The sequence below is a fragment of the Sceloporus undulatus genome, chromosome 2 (assembly GCF_019175285.1).
Source record: "Sceloporus undulatus isolate JIND9_A2432 ecotype Alabama chromosome 2, SceUnd_v1.1, whole genome shotgun sequence".
Lineage (NCBI taxonomy): Eukaryota > Metazoa > Chordata > Lepidosauria > Squamata > Phrynosomatidae > Sceloporus > Sceloporus undulatus.
This window is the reverse complement of record NC_056523.1, coordinates 187,538,141-187,561,745: the sequence shown is the minus strand read 5'-3', so window position 1 is coordinate 187,561,745 and position 23,605 is coordinate 187,538,141. Positions and strand designations below refer to the sequence as shown.

The 23,605-nt window shown below is 42.6% G+C and overlaps 1 protein-coding gene across 1 annotated transcript in view; it reads right to left on the bottom strand.

The window, feature by feature from the left end:
• Nucleotides 1-23,605, bottom strand: part of TFE3 (transcription factor binding to IGHM enhancer 3) — a 49,741-nt gene that overhangs the window by 1,940 nt on the left and 24,196 nt on the right. The window contains 8 exon segments of the mRNA XM_042447972.1: nt 2-250; nt 358-505; nt 2,815-2,890; nt 10,884-10,940; nt 11,071-11,188; nt 12,027-12,104; nt 12,239-12,520; nt 13,786-13,999. Coding sequence (XP_042303906.1) covers nt 2-250; nt 358-505; nt 2,815-2,890; nt 10,884-10,940; nt 11,071-11,188; nt 12,027-12,104; nt 12,239-12,520; nt 13,786-13,999 — 1,222 coding nt within the window.

The following is a 23,605-nucleotide window of genomic DNA, read 5'->3' as shown; positions in this document are numbered from 1 at the left end:
GTGAGACAGAGGAAAGTAGTGGGTCAGAAGCGCCAAGCGGGGATAGAGCAGTCCCATCGTCCATGAGAACATCCTGGAGACCAGCCACGTCTGATCCCAGTGCAAGGCCTAGCCCTAGTTCTTCAGCTGAGAAGGGCAGATCCAATGTATCTGTGAAGGGGGGAACTGTGTCTCCGCCCAAGGACTGTGTCAGCAGTCCCTGTGTTGATGTCAAAGGCAAGCCATGCATCTGGACCTGGAGTTCCAGCTCCTGCAGAAGAGAGCAGAGGCCAGCGAGTGAGACCCAGCAGCACACCTGAACTGGGTGTATGCCTGCTTTGCTCCACCCTCACAACAGCACAGCATCTTCTTTGTTACCTGCACTCGCAGCTGAAGACTGCGGTTGGCCTGCTCCAGCTTCCGCTGTCGGATCTCCATCTCCTTGGAGCGCTGCTGCTCTTTCTGCAGCTTCCGGATATAGTCCACTGAAGCCTTCAGGATGGTTCCTTTGTTCCAACGCATCTCCCTGCAGGAAGAAACGATAAACACTTGGCATGCAAAATCCTGTCATTCCCCATCCCACCCTGAGATGACTGCCTTGTAGGATCAGAACCAGGGTCTACCTAACTAGCAGAGCAGTGAAGAACCTGTAGCCTTCCAAATGTTAGTGAGAGCAGTAGTTCTCAAACTCTAGTCCTTGGAACTTCACATCCCAGAATTCTTCAGCAGTGGCCATACCAGCTGAGACTTGGGAAGATGAAGTCCAACGCATCTGGAGGACCAGCATTTGAGAACCTGTAGGCTAAACCATTGCTTGCTTGTTTGTTTTTGGTTGATATCCTGCCTTTTTCTCAAAGGGAGCCACGATAGCATAGTGATGTGAGTGTTGCATAGCATAGTGGTTTGGATGTTGAATTATGACTCTGGAGACCAGGGTTTGATTCCCAGCTCAGCCATGAAACCCACTGGGTGACAAGTCACATGCTCTCAGCCTTGGAAAGACAATGGCAAACCACACATTTCCACAGTGTGGGAGCAACCACCAAGAAAGCTTTTTCCATATCATCCCAACCATACTATGATGTTGGAGGGACACTGAGAAAGCCCTCCCCCAAAGATGTTAAGCTTCAAGCAGGTTCAAATGGGGAGACATGGTATCTAGTCTGGAATCAGATCACAGAGAGTTTTATACCCATCAGCTCCTGCCAACCTGGCCAATAGTGAGGGATAATGGGAGCAGCAGTTCATCAACAGCATCTGGAAAGCCAAAATGTCTCCTGCTCTAGTGTAGCAGAATTCTCTACCTATGGGTCTCCGGATGATTTGGACTTCAACAGCCATAATCCTTTAGCATTTGCTATGTCAGCTGGCTTATGGACACTGGCTTCCAAAACATGTGGAGGGTCACAAGTTCCCCAGCTGTGGTCTTAGGCATCATCCTCTTTGTAACCACAGCTAACCAGAGTGCCTAAAGCAAGCTCCCCATTTAGCTACCAGTCTTTAAGAAATACTTTATCAGTCTTCCCCAACTAGACTTTCCTCCAGGTGTCCTACAGCTAGCTGGGGAACAGTAAGAATTGTATTCAAACAGATCTGGAGGATAACTGTGCTACAACAGGGCTGATAATATATTGTGCTCTGTCCTCTGTATACTGGGGGTGGGGAACCTTGAACCCTCCCAACCTTTTGGTCTAACCGTCCCACACCACCCCCACACCATAATCCCTTAACACTGCCCATAATGGTTGGGGCGTCTGGGACTGGGAGTGAAGTCCAAAACGCATGGAAAGCTAAGTGTCTTCACTCTTACTAAATAAAAGCTACCAGGAATGATCTAAAGGTAAGTCTGCCCTCCAAACTGATAAAAATGATCAGCACTGAAAGTATACAGGCATACCTTCATTAACAAAGCCTCTGACAGTGAAGCTTCTTTTTATAAAGACTTGTTACACCTGCCCAGCCCGCCTTTTCCTTCTTGTCCTCTGTCTAGCTGGAAGATTTTTTCCAGCTGTATTGGGGAAGATGGTGACGGAGGACACGATAAACACAGAACAACAGTGTCAGGTGCAGTAACATGTCTCCAGCAAAGAATGCAATAAAGTTTGAGCTGGGAAGGAACTTTAGCTCATCCTACTGTAGTTGTGCCTACCTGCCTACAACAGGGAAAGTAAATTTTATTTATTTATTTCATTTATATGCCACCTTTCTCCCAGAAGGGGACCCAAGGCGGCTCACAGATAAAATCATTTTGGAAAACAGCAGCTGCCTCTAGAGTCCTTTGCTGACCATGCACGAACAGCAAAACGAAGAGAAATGGGGAGAGCAAATAAACTAGCATTCCCAGTTATCACCAGCATGTTAAAAAAGCATGGCACTGCAAGTTTGGCCAGCAAAATAAAAACCATAAGAAAAAATAGAGGCTAGGAATGGGGGGAAATCATCATGGTGCTAGAAAGTTCAAAAAGTTTTTGTTTACTTAGGCAAGATTTATATGACCTGGTTGTTTCATTTTGCATGTGTATGTTGAGAGTTTTACATAAAATGTTTGCAGCAATATTTGGAACTGACTCTACATTTTTGGGATGATGGCACCTATTCCTATTCTTTCCCTGTTAGTATTGCTTTTGGTTCCAAACTTTCTGTTAAAGAAGTAATGCCCAGGAACACTTCCCCTTTGTTAAGCGAACTATGCCTGTATTTAGCAAACACCAGCAAGTGGAATTTGAATGCAACCACAACTATGGGAAAGGTGAAAATCAAAGCTTTCTTGCACATCCCTATCCCACAAAACTGGACTTTGCCCCATTTTGTCAAGAAATCATCTGCCAGACTTACGGATCATTTGATTTTGGAATGAGGGTCCCCAGTTCTTTGATTCTGTCATTAATGTTGAACCTTCTCCGCCGCTCAACTGCAAAGAAAGAAAGGAATGTTAAGGTGGCACTGCAGGAGGTCTAGATGCATTTACTGTTATTAATAACTAGAAACAATGGATTTTTAGAACACATTTCAGCAAGGAAATTGTTTTTTCCATTATTTCATCTTATATAACCTCCCAATAGCCTTGACAACTTAGAGGAGGCAAAGACAGAGTGTCTTGCTCAAGGCTAGACAATACAATCAGCCCTCTGTATCCATTCTTTATCCATGGATTTAACCATCCACAGCTTGAAAATATATATTTAAAAAAATATATAAATTCCAAAAAGCAAGCCTTGATTTTGCCATTCTATATAAGGGATGCCATTTCATTATGAGACTTGATCATCCATAAATTTTGGTATCCACAGGGGGTCCTGGAACCAAGCCCCAACAGATACCAGGGGCCCCTTGTGTATCGAAAGTCTCAACACTGCACCATACTTGCCTGGATCAGAGCTACAACTAGGGCTGGAGCTTGGCTGGGACTGAGCACTGAATTCATCTTCCTGAGAACCTCAGCTTTCTTTACAAACCGAAATGTCTAAATCTTAGGGCTGTAAAAGTATGATTGAAATTGTAAAACAGCCAATGGCTTCTCAAAACCTTTTCCCCCATCAATCTACCTATGTCTCACAATCTTCTGCCAAGGCTGTTCTCCAGATACATTCTTTATTACAGGTAAAGAAGGTTACCTGGCACCTGCCCTGAAATATTGCTTTGTGCCAGGTATAAGTGTTCTCATTTGCCCAGACACTGTCGCTCCTCATAAATTTTAACTACAGGGCCACTCTTGTCATTGTGCAAGAGCATAGTAGCTGCCTCTGGCTGCATATTTGGGATGTCAAGAAAAAAACAAAAAAATGCCCAGTTAATTTCTTATTGTTGTATTTTAGTACTAGCTTTGGAGAGAAGGCTTTGCTCGATTTTTAGCCTCCATAATTTCGCTGGCTTTATGTATGATACACCTTGAGTACAGAGCTGTGTGGGTTGGGGTGCTATTTGCTGCTCTGCCTCAGGCAATAAACCATTTTGAACCAGTCCTATTTAGGTTATTTTTTTTAATATATAAAAGTATCTGTACTATGGTTGTATACTGCCTGGAATCCTACATAGGATTAAGGATGACACACAAATGTTTTAAGTAAGAGCCAAAGGGGCTTACAAAATATTATTTCTAGCAATTAGAAAACACAAAAGGCCAATCAACTATTTGTTTCTGTCACATATCTGATAGAAACTGAATTACATGAAAGAGAATCGAATTAAAAAATGTAAGGTCTGTAACATTTCTTAGATTGTAAGCCTGAGGGCAGGGAACCGTCTAACTGAAAGATTGTATGTACAGCACTGTGTAAATTTACAGCGCTTTATAAATAAAGGTTAATAATAATAATAATAACATACATGGGGCACACAGTTCACTCCTTCTTGGCACAGAAGCTTCCTTGGTGCATAATGCTGATACTACTATTGCCTCACACTCTATACTATGACCACATCTGAAACATTTACATTATACAGACCCCCAAGTCAGACTGAGGAATTGGATGATATCTTTCTAGAACAGATGACCACACAGTCAGAAAAGAGAGATGTAGTAGTGATGGGCGACTTCAACTATCCTGATATTTGTTGGAAGTCAAACTCAGCAAAATCCTCAAGGCCTAGCAAATTCCTCACTTGCCTGGAAGACAATTTCATGGTCCAAAAGGTGGAAGAGGCAACAAGGGGGTCAGCTATTTTAGATGTGATCCTAACCAACAAGGATGACTTGGTTAATGGGGTGCAAGTGGTGGGATCATTAGGTGGAAGTGACCATGTTCTCCTGGAGTTTGTAATACAGTGGAAAGGAGAAGCCAGGCATAGTCAGACACGCATCCTAGACTTTAGGAGAGTGGATTTCAGTAAACTTAGAGACGTATTGAGGGCGATTCCATGGTCAGAAATACTAAAAGATAAAGGAGTTCAGGACGGATGGGACTTTCTCAAAAGGGAGATACTGAAGGCACAATTTCAAACAGTTCCAGTGAGAAAGAAAAACGGGAGGTGTCTCAAGAAACCAGGATGGATGACTAAGGAACTTTCAACCGAGCTAAGTTTGAAACGGAACATGTATAAGAAATGGAAAAAGGGGGAAATCACAAAAAAGGAATTCAAAGAAATAGCAGGCATGTGTAGGGATAAAGTCAGAAAAGCTAAAGCACAGAATGAACTCAGGCTTGCTAGAGAGGTTAAGAACAATAAAAAGGGCTTTTTTGGATATGTCCGCAGCAAAAGGAAGAAGAAGGAAATGGTAGGGCCACTGCGTGGAGAAGATGGCAAAATGCTAACAGAAGACAGAGAAAAGGCAGAATTACTCAACACCTTCTTTGCCACAGTCTTCTCAGAAAAGGAAAAGGGTGCTCAACCTGAGGATAATGGAGCAGAGGACAGAATAGAGGAATTTCAGCACAGAATAAGTAAAGAAATAGTAGAGGAATACCTTATTAATCTAAATTAATTTAAGTCTCTGGGACCAGATGAACTCCATCCAAGGGTATTAAAAGAACTGGCAAATGTAATATTGGAGCCATTGGCAATAATCTTTGAAAACTCCTGGAAAACAGGAGAGATCCCAGCAGACTGGCGGAGGGCAAACGTTGTCCCCATCTTCAAAAAGGGGAAAAAAGAGGATCCCAACAATTATCGTCCAGTTAGTCTGACATCCATACCAGGAAAGATTCTGGAGCAGATCATTAAACAGAGAGTCTGTGAACATCTAGAAGGCAATGCCATAATCACAAAAACTCAACATGGGTTTCAGAGAAACAAGTCATGCCAGACAAACCTAATCTCTTTCTTTGATAAAATTACCAGCTTGGTAGATGAAGGGAATGCTGTGGATATAGTATATCTTGATTTCAGTAAGGCCTTTGACAAAGTTCCCCATGACATTCTTGCAAACAAGCTTGTAAAATGTGGGCTAGACAAAGGAACTGTTAAATGGATCTGTAACTGGTTGACCGGCCGAACCCAAAGGGTGCTCAACAATGGCTCCTTTTCATCCTGGAGAGAAGTGACCAGTGGGGTCCCACAGGGCTCTGTCCTGGGCCCAGTGCTATTCAACATCTTTATCAATGCCCTGGATGACAGAATTGGGAGCATACTTATCAAATTTGCAGATGATACCAAATTAGGGGGAATAGCTAATACCCCAGAGGACAGCATCAAGATTCAAAATGACCTGAATAGACTAGAAAGCTGGGCCAAAGCTAACAAAATGAAATTCAACGCGGAGAAATGTAAGGTATTGCACTTAGGGAGGAAAAATAAAATGCACAGATATAGGATGGGTGACACCTGGCTGAATGAAACTATGTGTGAAAGGGATCTAGGAGTCCAAGTAGACCATAAGTTGAACTTGAGTGAACAGTGTGAAAAGGCCAATGCTATTTTAGGCTGCATCAATAGAAGTATAGTGTCTAGATCAAGAGAAGTAATAGTGCCACTGTATTCTGCTCTGGTCAGGCCCCACCTAGAATATTGTGTCCAGTTCTGGGCACCACAATTCAGAAAGGACATTGAGAAACTGGAGCATGTCCAAAGGAGGGCGACAAAAATGGTGAAGGGTCTGGAAACCATGCCCTATGAGGAACGACTTAGGGAGCTGGGGATGTTTAGCCTGGAGAAAAGAAGGTTAAGAGGTGATATGATCGCCCTGTTTAAATATTTGAAGGGATGTCATATTGAAGAGGGAGCAAGCTTGTTTTCTGCTGCTCCAGAGAACAGGACCCGAAATAATGGATGCAAGCTACAGGAAAAGAGATTCCACCTGAACATTAGGAGGAACTTCCTAACAGTAAGGGCTGTTCGACAATGGAATGCACTCCCTCAGAGGGTGATAGAGTCTCCTTCCTTGGAGGTCTTTAAACAGAGGCTGGATGGCCATCTGTCAGGGATGCTTTGATTTGGATTTCCTGCATGGCAGAATGGGGTTGGACTGGATGGCCCTAGTGGTCTCTTCCAACTCTATGATCCTATATCTGTATATTACAATATGATGAAATATTATGTAAGTTTTTTGTTTTTATTTTTTTCTTGTGTGATTTCACATCACTCCTGACTTACGGCAACCCTATCATGGGGTTTTCTAGGCAAGTTTCTTCAAAGAAGGTTTGCTATTGCCATCCTCTGAGGCTGAAAGTGTGTGACTTGCCCAAGGTCATCCAAGGAGCTGGGATTCAAACCCTGGTCTCCAGAGTCATAACCCAATGTTCATAACACTACACCATGCTGATTTTCATACATTTTATAGATGACAGTAATACATATTTATTTATTTGTGCTTTTGTGTGTGTATGCATATTATAATGTAACATGTGTATGAGTTCCACACGGTGAATAAAACCAACGTTTGAGGAGTAAAGTCCCAAATAAACAATGGAATATTTCATTGTTATTTTGTACTTGTGGGGTTTTAAGCTGTGTGGTTATGTGCCTTCAAATTGCCTGTCGACTTATGGCAATCCCTTGGATTGCATAGGGTTTTCTCAGGCAAGGAATACTCAGGAGTGGTTTTGGCCGTTCCTTTCTCTGAAATACAGTGGACCCTTGCCTTAGGCGGGGAATCCGCTCCGGACTCCCCTGCGTAAGGTGAATTCCGCCTATGCTTGAGCCCCATTCACTTGAATGGATCTTGTGCACGCAGCAGCATGCACCCCATTCATCTGAATGGAACGCACCGCCCCTTGCGCCCCATACGCTCAAAGCCACGTATAGCGCACCCATGTATAATGTGGGCACACTGTATAGTCTATTGCACCTGGTATTCATTTGCAGTCTCCCTATCAAGTACTAATCATGGCTGGCCCTGATTAGCTTCCAAGATCAGAGGGGTTTTGGTGTTCTTTGGGTATTTAGGCCCTTGTTTTAGTTTGGTCTTCTCTAATATTAAGAACCAGAGATGAGCTGTGCTGGATCAGACCGCCTCTCTAGTCCAGCATTCTGTTCACATGGTGGTCTGAGTATCCTTGCTGAATTCTCTCATGCACCCCAAACCCAGCTTGGCTTGTGGGGGACTACTTAGCACTCTGAAGCCAGTTTTCAGGCAGCATGGAGAGCTGCAAGAGCTGCAGGAGGGAAGGGAAGAAGGTTCCACTGGAAGCTTCCAGCACAACACTGGATTTTAGTCCTATGATTTGCATTCAGCTGTCTCTCATACTAGAGCACCACAAAAGTTTCAGCCCTTCTTCTTTTCCTATTTATAGAATCAAGAAGCAATTAAGTGCAACACTTCCCCCTCCCAGCCCCCGGTGCTTGGGCAATATCTGAGATTACCCAAATACAGCTGAGTTACAGGACCTGTGTGGTGCAAAAACACATGGCAAAAATGGGGCACAAAGAGGCAGGAAAGGAGGGAGGAAAAGACTGAGACGGATGGGGAGGTTACATGACCTCAACTAAGCCAAGAGAGTCAGGCAATCCAGTTCCCGCCACCCACGCACATTAGACCTTCCCAGGGCAGCTTCTACAAGCTGGCTCAGCCTGTTTGTTCTCTGCTGTAACTGATCAGATCAACAGGCTGAGCAGCCTTGTAATTCTCCTTTCTCTCCCAGCATGAGAACAAAACGCTTTAAAGTCAACTAGCCCTAACAGTTTTTTCTTCTCTTGGATCAGTCTAGAAATGTAACTATGTAAGAGTGGCAAAATGAGGGCACTGCCCTCATAAAATAATTCTGCCCTTCCCAATAATTTTTTTCTTCAGCCCCCAAATTTCTAGCATTGCCGTTATTTAAAACCTCTGCCTAGCGTTCAGAAATTCAGGGCCCATACAGACAGGCCAAAATAAAGCTGCTTCGAGTCACTTCGGAGGGATGCTGTTTAAATGACACATGCATCTTAAGAGGCCAGAAGCTGCGCCAAAGCTTCTCTCTTAGGACTAGAGCGTAGCTCTGGGGTGGCTTCCGGACTCTTAGGATGCATGCAGCATTTAAACAGCATACCTCCAAAGTGACCCAAAGCAGCTTTATTTTGGCCTGTCTCTATGGGGCCACATTTAGGCATCCAAAGAAAAGGGGCAGCCAAAATTCCCAAGGGAATACAAGCACAATAAATAGAAGACAAGCAAACAAGGATTCCAGAAAACATTTTATAAGAAGGGCATTACTTAGAGTGTGGATAAAGTATAAGCGATATCTTTGCCCTAAAATACCAAAATGGACTTCCATACAATGGTTCTTTCTGAACAGAACAAAACCAATGGACTTTCCTTAAGTTCAAGGGTGGCAAATATGTCACTTGTCAGAAATGGTCAGATTGCAACTCCTATCAGCCCCAACTAACATAGGTGATGGTAAGGAATGATGGGAACTGAAGCCCAGCAACATCTGGAGGACCACATTTATATCATCCCACAGGTACAGTCTATCTTTGATCATGATTTCAAGAATACCTACTGCCCTCCAAAGAAGTATCTTAGATTTAAGAGGGGCAAAAAGGACACCACATTGATAACCTTGAATAAGTTGCTCTTCTCTCAAGCTGCATCTATACTGCAGAATTAATGCAGTTTGACACCATTTTAATTACCACGGCTCAATACTATGGAATTCTGGGATGTGCAGTTTGTGGCTGTTTAGCCTTAAAGAGTTCTGATGCCACAATAAATTACAAAGCTCAGAATTCCTTAGAGCAGAGCTTTTTCAAACGGCATTAATTCTGCAGTATAGATGCAGCTTTAGCTCCAGATACTTCCACATAACAGGTTGGAAAACTACTTTTTTGAACAACAGTTCCCAGAACCCAACACAGGGCATGGCCAATGAAGCAAAAGGTCACTTTCCCACAGTATGCTTTACATGCAAAAATGGAAGAAATCACTACCAAGCCTGCATGATGGATATATGACTGGATGAGAGGAGGTTAGCAATCTGCTTTCTCAACCTTGGTCCTTAGGGAGAGAATGAAGCATGTGCAGCCTGATTCTAATCACCCTTCCTCAGAGGAAAGCCCCAGAGATTTCAAAAGGAAACTACACTGGGTGGGTCAAGCTCTTGATTTGCAGGAAGACAGTTCTCAGACTCCTGGCATCTCCAGGTAAAATAATCAGATGAGCTAAATAGAAAGGCCCTTTGCCTGAGACCTCGGAAAAACAGCAGCCAGGCAAGAGTAGACAATATTGATTCATGTGAACAGACTGGGTTAATTTGATTTTTATTTATTTTTATTTACTTTCAGCACAGGAGAGGGCAATGGCAAACCTCTTCTGAACAAATCTTACCAAGAAAACCTCATGACAGATTTACCTTAGGGTCACCATAAGTCAAAAATGATTTGAAGGCACAAAACAACAGAAACAACAAACAAGCCTATTCCACCTTTCCCCAAGTGAGCTCAGTGTGGCGTAAAGGTACTGTATCTCCTCCTCTTCCATTTTAATCTCACAACAGTCCTCTGAGGCAGGTCAGGTTCATAGTGAGCAAATGGGCCGAATCTTCCAGTTTTCACTTCAGCTAAGGCTGGCACCTCAACCTCCAAGTCCAACCCTCTGACCAAAGGGGTAAGCTACATATTTTTCTCCTGGGGTTGTCAATCCATAACGTCCATTATCCCTCACCACTAAATATGCTGATTAGAGATTAGGGAAACTGTTTTTTTTTCCCCTTTGGTTTTATACTTTGCTCTTTGCTCTCCCAAGTAATTCTAGTAGCCTGTAATTTTCTCTCTGGTTTACAGAAGATAGGGATGTTGAGAATAACAACCTATCCATCCCTGCTGTCAAGGGAACTTAGGAAGTCAATGGGTGTCCTTTAAATATGACCAGGTCCAGATCCAACCCACCATTTGGTCTGAGATGAGGCAGATACCTGTTCAACTACTGGGATTTATTTTAAGGATCTCAGCTTCAAGTTGAAATCTTAAACTGAAAGCTCCATTCACTATCCTCAATAATGGAACAACCAATCCAAACCCTTAAAATGAAGTCAGCCACATTTTATACTCACTGAGATTATGGTTATCCTTCTTCTGTCTCTCCTTCAGAAATGCTTTGGCTTCATTTTCTACAGAGCAGAATCAAAAATAAATAAATAGAGAATTAAAGAACACCAGTCAGCATTGACTCAGAAGCTGCCACCACTTCCTGGCACTATAACATCTCTTGGTGTTGCTTGGATCTCTATAATCCTGTACCTGACATCTCTCTCTTGATATTGGGCAAGTCAGCCGGACAAGAGTTGCTGACAGTGACAACTGGCTCCATCATTCCTTGGTTGCTGTATACATCCAGGAGGTTTCCAGAGACAGGCAGCTGGTGCAAGAGGAGAAAAAGAAAAATTCAGTCTACTTCCATGCCTAGACAACCAATAAGGCCAGTTCCCAGATTTATGTACAACTAAGCTACAGCTCAGACCAGTGGTGGGGACCATGTGGACTTACCAAACATTGTTGGACTAAAACTCCCAGAAACCTTACCCAGCATGGCCAGTGAGGAGGAATGTTGTCCAACATCATCTGGTGGACCACATGATTCCCACCTCTGTCCCTATATAAACCAGCTGAGGCCCTGAGATTGTCAGGAGAGGCCCTTCTCTTAGTCCCACCATCAAAACAAGCATGGTTGGTGAGGACACAAGAAAAATCCTTCTTGGTGGCTGCCCCCAAACTCTGGAAATTTGCTTCTTAGACAGGCCACAAGTCCAGCCTTGAGGTTACAGGCATGTACACTATCATCTTTAGGTCTTCCAACTCTACGTAGTAGCATAGCTGGTGTAACAGCTGAAATTGATAGTAAGCACTCCTGGCTATCACATTTTCTGAGCTGTCATTTGAAGCAATAACTCCAGAAGCACCCTCTGTGAACATAGTCTTTCAGGAGGAGTGTAAGTCTATCCAGTAGTGACTGATACACCACAAACCCAGGTTAGGACCTCTGACAGTAAGCACCTCTGTCATGTCTGGATTCAGCTTCTACTTCTTTTTTTCTCATCCAGCCCATGACCTCCTCCAGGCATTCATTGCATACGATGCAGCCACAGAAGCTGAAGTGAGTTCATAGTGTTTTAAATGTGAAGTGTGAAAGGGCCCCAGCTCTCCTTGAAGTCACTTTTGCCTTTCCCTTTCACAAGAACAGGAGGAACAATACTCACTGTGCTGGGCATCTGCAGACCACTGTAATCATTGTAGCTGGATTCTAGGCTGATGATTTCATCAATGACATCATCAATCTGAAAAAAATGAAGAAGAAGAAGAAGAAAGGGCAGATGACTTAAACCAGACAGAAAAATACAGGCTAGTAGAAATACTTTGGAGAGCAGGATAAAACCAAATAAATCTGGGGACAGAATGGGAGGTTACTCACCTCTTTCTCAGAGCTGGAGCCAATGTTCAGCATAGCCATGGGACTATTGGGGGCACTCCCTGTCCCACCTGCCACTCCCTGCTGCTGCTGCTGAGCCAAGCCATGCTGGGACTCAGGAGCTGACGCTGCCTGTGGGGAGCAGGATGGTGCTCCTGGGCTAGCCCCAGCTAAGGCCTGGGTTGCCATCTTGTTGCCCATGGCAGTGGAGAGGTACTGCTTGACCTGCTGCCTCTGTGCTTGCTGAATGTGGTACTTCGTGGGGTTCTCCAAGTGAGTCTGAACCTAAGCAAGGTGGGGTAGAAAAAGAGTTTTAGTCAGGTAAGTCAAGTGGTGGGATTCCTGTCTTTGCAGTCATAGAAGAAAGAAGATGCATTTCTAAATTTAAGGCTTCAACAGGATCAGCCCAAGATCCTATACCTATACTATCTGAGGCAGAGCAGTAAATGGCACCTTTCAGAACCCACCAAACGCAGAGTTCATAGTACCAAAAGGCAGCCAAGCAGAAAGTCCCATGATAACCGCTCTCCATCCCTAGGAGTAGAAATCCAGGGATCTTTCCCACTGTACAATTATAGTGCTATTATTCCACTTTAATTGCCATAGCTGCATCCTATGAATCCCTGGGGTTTGTAATCTTGGTCAAGGGTGTCAGAGGAGCTTCCTGACTGAGGATTCCCAATGTCTTTCCCTCAACTGCAAATCCCAGAGTTCCATGGGATATTCCCATGGCAGCTAATGTGGAATCACAGCACTATAATTGTATAGTATGAAAGGGGCCCCAGTAATAGCAAACACATGTGTAACAACTTGCTGCTTTTTCATGATTTCTAAAATCTGCTGCCTGAGGCAGATGCCTCACTCTGCCTAATAGCAAGACCAGCCCTGGGAATTAAGGGAGTGAGGCCAAGATGTATCTCTGTTAAAAGCTTGGATTCTAGACTAACTTGTCCACTTAATCACTTCTCTTAATATCAGAATCTGGATATCAGAAGGACAACCAAGCTAGTCTATTGCAGCTAGTCTACTGGAGGAACCCAAAAGACCGACAAATTTATTGTGATGTATATTTGTTGTCATATTTCAAAGAGAAGACAAACAGTGATTCAGCTCTATCTCTGCCACAACGTGGAATCACTGTTCCGCCAAAATGATCCTCCTATGCATGTGCCAGAGTTAAACTTTTAGAAGAGCTACCATATATACTCGACTATAAGTCAATCTCATATATACGTTTGTTGGGGGGCTACAGTAGCCCCCTAGCCTCTTCCAGTTGCCCACCCCAGGATGCACCAACAAGAGGTCCACAAGTGGGACATGAGAGCAATAAGTGCCATAAAGAAGCAGCAGAAAGAGACTTCAAGGACCCCATCTGACCTGCTCCAGCCAATTCAAATCCCAACATTAGTTTGGTGTCCCTCATCACAACCATTCCTTTCCCTCCCATCTCAAAAGCAATACTCTCTCTTCCCTAGACTGAGGCTTACTACCCCCCCTCTCTCTCTCAATCTCTCTCTGTGTGTGTGCGTGTGTGTGTGTGTGTGTCTCACCTTCAGTACTTCCACAGGGACCTGGGCAGGTGCAGGACGTGCCAGTGGGCTCACAGAAATTGCAGGTGTGGAAGGTGCAGGGGGCGTGGAAGTGAACTGAGCGGCCTGCTGTTGCTCCCGGCGCTCTTGCTCTTGAGTCTGTGCCCGCATCAGCTGCTGGCGAAGAAGCACCCGGGACGACATGCTGGGACCTTGGGCTGGGGCACTCGGCGGGCTGTAGCAACACAGAATAGGGAGATCAGCAACCATCAGGGTTATCCTACCTCACACACAGGGCCAAGTGCAGTGCAAGTAGGAATAACATAAACACCAGCCCCTGGATCCCATCTGGATAGGTCAGCAAAATGGGTAATTCCTTGGTTATTTAAAAATGTATTTATTTCATCATCAAACAACATCATAAGGCAAGCTTTGGATTACTTTGACTGTTATTTATAGCAATAACATTGATTGTTATTAGAATAGAGATTAAATTTATGTAGAGTTCTCTTTTCAGTAACAAGCAGCTACACATTTTTTAAAGGAATGTAAAGACTTGGTGAGGTCAACTAACCAGACAGGTCGGTGGTACTATAATTTCTCATTAGCTCAGAGCGTGTAGTTGGATAAATAGCAAAGCACTTCCAGATATTCAAAGTACTATGATGATGATGGTTGTAACAGAAGGCTGGAGACCAGCAAGGAATAAAAAAATTATTTTAGTTTGAATAGTGGCTTCTGACTAGGACCTGTTTAACATTGCTGTGAGAATGCAGAGTTTCAGCATCCAATGATGCAGTCAGGCCAGGAATTTGGGAAAAAAGCAGAAGGGCTTCTCAAGTACAGAAGGCTTCCTGCATCAAAGCAAAATAAGACACATCCAAACAGTTCCTAAATACACATGCATGCACCACTCACACACAGAATGGCAAGACTATGACATCCAGAATCTAAAATAAGCTAACTACATCACTGTCCAGAGTGACAGTACTTTCAGTTAAGGAAGTCATTACCATTTCCAACATGCATGTGAGTCAGGTTGAAAACCTGCACCTAGAGCTAGAATTCAGCATTCAGGCTTCCTTTGAAAGAAAAGCCTTTAAGGGTATAAAATAGGCATAACAATATATTGGGGTATGGTCAGTTGAAGGATGCTTCCAGGCAGAAGGCTCCTAGTGCAGCCACTCAAAAGGCATTATGTAGTCACTCTGGTTGATCCTTCTTAATGGGTTTTTGTAGGAAGTAAAGCTAAGAAGCCGCTGGTAGATCACCAATGCTAGACCACCAACGAATGCCAGAAGCCATAGGCTTATTTCAGAGGAGAGAACTGGCAAAACCACCTCTGAGTATTCCTTACCTAAGAAAACTCTATGAAATTCATGGAGTTGCCACAGTCAATAGGCAACTTGAAGGTACATATAGACAGGCACACACACCCAAATGAAAAGGAGCAGTAGGAAACCACAGGAGGTTACAAATGGGAAATGTTGTCATCTGGACCTCCCACCCTAACTCACAATAATATTCTGTGAATGAGACAGAAAAACATTGGTGAACACTGTATTGCAGAGAGTTAACTGTTACATTTACAGGGATATCCTTTGTAGAGAGAAGGCAAAATAGCTATAGATGACCAGGATTGTAGTTTCTAGAGTGGCCTGGACTCTCTGGTTTACCTCTCAAATTGCTACCAATGTTTACACCTGCTAATCTTAGACAATTTTGTCATTATTTTGATTCTGAAGTGCTTCCTTCATGGCTACAGTCGTCCTTCCACATTTGCTGGGCTTAGGGGCACAGGACCCCTGTCAATGTGGAAAAAAAAACCAGAAATAACAAAAACACTATGTTTTTACCTGAGAGAACACCTCTCTAGGAAACTCTAGGTCCTCCAGGGCAACTCTGTAGTCAACATCTGCCAGACATTAACCACAGAATTGCACTGGAGGAGCTACAGATGCCTCATGGGGTCTTCTCTCTAGGAATCTCTAGGTCTTTCAGTGCAATTTTTGGTTAAAGTCGACCATAGAGTTGCATTGGAGGATTCAGATATTCCCTGAGAGAACATATTAATGAAATCCATGAATAACCAAAATCTGCAAAAGTCAAAGTTGCAAATGTGGGGGGATGAATGTACTCCCCCCGAAACTGCACCTTTTGTGTCTGGTGTATATTTTAAAAAAACTCCAGTACCACCAGACATCGTTGGGCATTCCTGTAGATCCAGTGACTGGGCTGTAACAAGATACCTGAAATAGGTATCTCAGATAAGTATTTCCGGGATAGGTAGACATGGCCTCTATATTACATATACCCCACTATTGTTCCTCAATGGATAGATCTAGTGTTTGGACAACACCTGTCCTCTCACATCCAAACTCCTTCTGTTCTTTCTCTGGCTCCTCTGTATGGGGCCCTGAGCTGGGATAATATCGGAAATGACATTACCTGCTCAACTTGCTGTCCACTCCAATGCTTTGCTTTCCTGGCAATAATATGTGAGAGACTCAGGTGCCTTCACAACCGAGTCCTTTTTTTCTACAATACAGGAGCAAAACACTAATTTCTGAAGAGCTGTGTGACATACTAGCTCAGCACCCAGGCACAAGGAGAGGAAGAATACTCTCCCAGATCTCTAGAAGGAAGAGAAACTAAAAACCTGTACGCTCTCTTAAAGCTATATTCACAAATAACATGCACCACAACCCTCTCTAATACAGTACTCACAAAATGGTACAGTTGCTACACTTCATTTACTGCAAAGTTGTCACACACTGCTCTGCTTTCACTAGAAAAATGGCCATAACAGTACAGTAAGATATTGCATATAGCCTCCCAGTGTCCCAGTTTAGCAGGGACAGTCCCGATCAATCCTGTGTACATCCCAGTTTACCAGCTGCTTTTAAAATGTCCCCATTTCTCTCTCCATCTCCCACTTTCCCCCTTTGTCCTCAGCTTACTTCAGTTGCTGCAAACTGAGTTCAGAATGAAAAAGTAGTTTGCACTCAGTTGACTCAGCAAGGGGAAAGGGAATGGACTCTTGACCTTTCCAGTAGCCTCAAGCAAAAGCAAACTGCTGCAGAATCTCCTAGGTTGTTTGTCCTTCCTAATTAATAACATCTGCCATCTTTATTACACTCTGATTTTGCTATGTCACACAATCCCAGTTTTTATCTGAGAAATGTTGGAAGATATGATTGCAGAAATAACCCACACTCTCTGAATCACAAGGGAGGTAAACCTTCAGTTACGTAAACTTCACACACAAGACCAAATGATTTCAAAGGATTCCCCCCCCCCACACACACACACATTGGGTGTGAGTGTAAGAGCTCTGTGCATTTTTAAAAAATATATATTTTTCACACTATAGGACTCCATGAAAACTCAACTGCACACACAAAAATAAAAACCAGACAAAAAACAGCCCCAGACCTATCTTGTTTGCACACACAAACACACAAATGTTCTGTGCAAAAATTGTATTTTGTGTAAAATACAGCTTTCTGTGCATAAATATTTTTTCCCATACAAGACCAATTTTGGGCATAAATGAATTTTTCACAACAAAGGCTGTTGTAGAAGTGAACCATTTTCTCAGTGTGTTGAGCCACACCTTCTCACCAAGGATGAGAAAATCTGTGAGTATTCTTTGCACCCATGTCAGCTGCAGCAGTGCTCCCTGCAATATGGGTACGTATATACAGTTAAAGAATTTTATCCATAAGATTGTAAGGGTAATTTTAAAATATTTACAAGTTCAGGAACACTCCCCCAACACACACACACACACATTATTAAATAGGATTTTGGTTTCAAATACTACTTGAGTTCAAGAACCCCATTCTTTGCTGGTACATTTTGCTTTGGGACAAACACATGATTACCCAATCACAGCCACGCAGGCATACCACACTTAACAAATCCTCTGAAAGTGGATCTCTTTTTTACAGTCTGTTTACATCTCCCATTTCTTCCTCATCCTCTGTCAAGCTGAACGTTTCTTTAGCAGCATTAAGAGGATAATGAAGGAGGAGTAGAGAAACACAGATGTTCAGTGTTGGGTGGCAGCAGCCTGTCTGCAGTAAGCAATGCAATAAAAGCTTGAGCTGGGAAAGAATGCAATTGGAAGAAGTCTTCAAGTGGTCTTTAAAAGATTCAGAATGTCTTTTGTTTACTTATATAAGGTTTACCTGATTTAGTCATTTCATTGCATATGTTCATACTGTATTATACATTTTGAATAAAACATTTTCTGAAACATGAACTGATTCATGTAGTAACATACTCCTATTCTTTCCATGTTGTTTCTACCTCTGCCAACACATTTTCTGTTAAAGAAGCAATGCCCTAAAACAGTGGTGTCACTAGAGTTGGCATCACCCGGTGCTGTAATCCATGGTGTCATCCCACCACCACCCCTCCCCGCCATTGACCTTCTCCCATATCGCACCATACAAAATTTACATGTACATCGTTTCATGTGGTTAAAGTGAAAATTTGGTAAGATGTGATGTTTTTAAAGAAAAAATTAAAAGAATTTAATTTAAAAAATAATGTAAAAAAGAATTAAATCCTGGTACCTCTCCCTTCTCCTCCCACTGAGTGTTGCCCCACTCATGCCATTGCTTTCACTGAGCTCCAAAGTTTTAAAGGGATGCAGGCAAATGCCAAATCCCATTTCTGCCAAAAGACAGATGTTGGGGAAGCAGTGGTGTCACACACCCCTTAGGGTATCATGTTGTTATTATTTATTATTATGCTTTATTTATATAGCGCTGTAGATTTACAAAGCGCTGTACATACAAACAATAAAATAGATAAAGTATCATGTGGTGTGATCTGTACACCCAGTACATCCTAATGACGGCCCTACCCTGAAATGTATCTACTTCATTAGCTGAGGTATACCTGTGGTAAAATCCTGAATTTCTCATTTTTCAATAGATCAGCAATACTTTCCCATTAAGGAATCCTGTCCCTACTTTAAAAATGAACAGAAAGTTAATCCTCCAGAAAGTGGAAACGTTAGTCATGATTATGACTTTATTTGAACACTATAAACATGGAAAGCTGGCAACAGCCAATGACTCACGAAACAAACCAATGCCAATAGCAGTTGTGCATTTTCCTGTCTTCAGATCTATGAAGACTAGAGACTAGCTTTTTGCTTTGAAATCACAGGCAGTATAATGCATTCCCCCAGGTGCTATTGGACTACAGATCCAAGCAACTGCAACCAGCACAGCCAATAGTGAGGAATGATGGGAGTGGTAATGCAACAACTTTATTATAATCTATGCTTCATGACCTTCCCCAAACACACAAGGAGAAAACTAAGCACCTGTTTTGAGTCTGATATCGACACTGATAGCATTTAACCAACATGTTCAACTTGGTATAAATCATACTATTTAGTCCAGATAGATATCCATCTTAGTTCAGTTAGGTTTACGAATGCCTTCTTCTAAGTGAGCACATATAGGACAGCAGCTTTACACTCAAGCCAGGGGAAATCAGATGGCAAGTCTAATATTTGGAGGGGGAGGTTTCATTGAAAGTAACAAAAATGGGAAGAGCCTTGACTCTCTTTGTTAGGAAAAAGCAGCAGACTGTACCATCTGATATTGTATAATCAGGCTTTGATCATTACTAAGTGTACAATCATGTTGGGTGGCTTTATTTTTTTAATAAACAGGCCTGTTAATTTTAATTTTTAATTTATAAATGTTAGTTTATAAAAATCTTAAATGTGAGTTTGAACGAACTGATGTGAAACTTGTTTTGTAGCATTTCAGATTAATTTAGGAAAGTATCAGAACCAAGATGCAGGGTGGTCACTGACAAACTGCACTTGATGAAACTAAATACTGTATATAATGTAAGTAAATAGAACTGGACTAAACTGCCACTTGAGATTAAACCACTGCTATAAATTCAATGTCAGTATAGTATCAGATGAGACCTACATACCCTAAGGCACCAGATCCTGTCTGATCTTGGATGCTAAGCAAGGATAGCCCTGGTTATACCTGGATGGAAATCTGCCAACTAATACTCAGTGCTGTAGGGTATTTTTTTCAGAGGAAGGACCTGGCAAAACCACTTCTGAGTATTCCGTCCCTAAGAAAACACTATGACATTATGGGGTCACCATAAGTCCACAGATGGCTTGAAGGCACATACAAACTTTTCAATAAATGATAGTCCATTTAATAGCCACCAGCAGGTGGTAGTATCGTTACATGGCCCTCTCTATGACACTGCTACTCAAGGGACTGATTTGTGGGCCAGTGCCAGTCCCTGGTAAATTTCCAGGAAAGGAAAAAAAATAACCAATGGGCACAATTTTAGTGCCAGTCCCTGGCATACTGCAAAACAGTAACCATGAGTCCCCATATCAGTTAGCCTGAGAAGAACTGCTCTAAGGAACATAACATATAAAGGAGGAATTTCCCAACAGGATTTCCCATTTGGTATCAACACTGCCATATTTTTCACAGGGGCTTGTACAAGTTATCCCAAACCTGGATCTCCAGAAACTGTTGGACTGCAACTCCCAGATGTCCTGACCATCATTGGCTAGGACTTTTGGGAGAGAGAGTACAGCAACGCCTAGGAACCCAACTTTGGGAACAAAGAAGCAAATGGGCTGTGCACACAAACAGTTTCACATTGTGATTTCTTAAGCCAACATTCTTCGTTTATCATTACTTGCAAATATTACCAAGGGATGTACAGTATGTTATATGGTTGTTCTGAGTCCGACCTGTATCCGGACCAGACACTGTTGACCGAATTTTCAATACCCCAGTGGAGGGTGACCAGATGTCATAACTGCAAAGGAGGACAAGGCACCACAAAATGGAGGACATTGAAGAAAAATGTAGAGCATTGCAAAATAAAAGCTAGAAACAATAATATGAATAGGTTTTTCCCCTAAGATCAGCAGCAATAGTAGAGAAGACTTGCTCCCAGAGCTCAGGGCATGTTTGTTTCTTGGAGGGGAAAAGGACTCAATGTACTCCCTATGCATGCTCAAAACTAGCATGTATGGTCAGCAGTTTCTGCTAAGTATACTTTCATCTGTTTTTGAAAAGATTTGCACTGCTTTAGAATTAAAAATGGGAAGCAAAAAGGAGTCTTGTGGCACTTTTAACATTAACCCATTTATTGCAGCAGGAGCTTTCCTGGCCTACAGCCTGCTTCTTCAGATGCAAAATGTGTGCTGTGGTACACATACTTTTAGGCTAAAATCAATTAGTTATTCTTAAAAGTTTCACAAGACTACTTTTTCCTTTCCCTTTTAACAGAGTTTAGTCACTGGTGTGTGTGTGTGTGTGTGTGTGTGTGTGTGTGTTGTGTGCCTTCAAGTTGTTTCCAACTTATGGCGACCCAAAGGCGAACCTATCACAGAGTTTTCTTTACAAGTGTTTTCAGAAGAGATTTGCCATTTCCATCCTCTGAGGCTGAGGCTGTACACTTCCCAGAGAACTTTGTTAGTGAGTGGATTAAAAATGCAGTCAACACACAAACACACTGAGCAAGAATGGCTTAGGAGGCAGATTCCTTTGTTTAAGGAGATATCTTCACTCATTGATCACTGTCCTTTTACTAAAGCAACCAAATCCTGCTCCTTCTACACTTCTAATCCACTAACAATGCAATGGGCTCCCTGGCACTGAGAACCAGTTCTATAAAAGAGCTTTCCAAGCTTTAAATGGCCTCTTATCTCAAAACACCAATGGGAGATAAGAGCAGAAGAACTTTGCAGGAAGGGCAGGGAACCCCTGAAGGCCAGAAGTTCTCCATACCTGCCCTATAGCATACTCTTTCCCAGAGCAAATAAACTCGGTTTTTCTTTATAAGCACATATCTCCTACCTGCTGATAAAAAGAGGATGTAGAATTGCCCTAAGAGTTAAACATTCTTCCATCTGCAGGACTGGAATCATATTTACCCTCCAACTAAAATGATATCTGAGCACAAATTGCTTCACTGGTTCACATTCATGTTTTGTGGCTGTACCTGCCCCATTACCTCTTTCTTCTTCCTCTTTAAATTTCAATTGTAACCACCTTGGGGCAGAGACCTGTCTTTTTATTATCTTACTCTGTGACTGGAAATAATGCAAAAACAATTATTTGCTGACTGCAGGGGGGGAAATGGAGCTGAGTGGGGAATTTTGCATCAACTCCAACACAGGGACAGTCGCATTGCGTGCATGTTATGTCCTAGAATGCTATGGTCACCCAGAATATACCAACACACATATTTATGCATGGCAAACTTCATGAACACCAGGTTGCCCAGCCTTCAGTATGAAGGCACCCTATGTTACAGGGAAATCATTTGGGTGAACCCAGTATCAGGCCCTAAACACCTGAAGGAATTGGATGCAGGAGACGGCAATGGATTCATAGAGAATGGGAATTTCCCCTTGCCTCGTTTGCTTTGCTTCCCATTGTTTGCAATGAATTAGATGACTGGCTGACTTGCAAAGTCCAAAGGTTAACATCCGTCAGGGATCAGTAGACAGCTTCTGCTGCAGGGGTGAAGAGAGTGCGGTGCTTTGCTGGACTGCAACTCCCATCAGGCCTATACCCAGCCAGCAGAATTAATTATAAGGAACGATGGGAGTTGCAGGTCAACAGCAACGGGCAAGCTACATTCTGCCCACCTCTCTTGTACAACAATAGTAAGGAACATATAGCCTTTCAGATGTTGTTGGACTACTTGGCCATTGGCTAGGTCTGAAGGAAGTTAAATCTTAAATCTTTTAAGCAGTTCACAATACAGATAGATACAATAAACAACAGCTGAAAGAATAAAACAGTAACAGCATTAACATTCATAAAAACTATTCATTAAAAACCATGAGCTACTAGTACAGCTAGCTGACCCCAGGCTATGAGGCAGTGAATCTACTCCAGGTTTTAGTACAATGGGCCTTTGACATCTGCTGAGGTTTGGTTCCAGGATAAGCGCCCACCCCACTCCTGTGGATAACAAATTCTGTGGATATTCAAGTTCCATTTTATACAATGGTAGAGGGAAATGATGCCCCTTATATAAAATGGAAAAATCAAGGTTTGCTTTTTGGAATGTTTAAGCTGTGATCTACACAAGTGACTGCCAACCTTTGTCCTCTCAGACATTTTACACTTCAATTCCCAGAATCTCCTCTCACAAGCCATTCTAGCTGGACCTCTGTAAAGTTGAAATCCAAATCATCTGGAGTGCTACCAGTTCTCTAGTCCTGCTGTCTTGAAAGACATTTATATAAAAAGTCTGAGACGTGGACAGGGCTTGAGAAGGGGGAAGAGAGAGCAGGGATAAGCAAATGAGGGACACGATTCAAAGCATTACTGCCAGCCCACCGATGCAAAGGAGGGAGTTTGAAAATGCAATAAATAAATAAATATCCACGATCCAAATAAACAATGAGTTACCACAGCAGCCTTGAAAAAAAGGCCAAGGTTATCACAAATAAAGGAGGAGACATAGCTCATATTCTGACCTTAACAAACATGCATTAAAAGCTGCTGTGCCAGCAGAAGTGTCAATCATTTCCTTGAACACTCTGTGCATTTGTCTCTTTGTGTAAATAGAAAGAAACTTTAATTGTGTCTGCACCTTTGCCCTGTGAGGAAAATAGGAGTACTCATTGCAGAAAGGAACTAAAGCAGTAAAGAAGAACTATGACTCTAAGTCCAATCTAAATCTTGTCTTACCTCTCTTCCTCTCCCTACAAGGTCACAGCCCTCAAATGGGGCATAGCACTATCCTAACAATCAGAGGCCTAGGTTCACCTATGTAATAAGCAAACAAGACACCTACA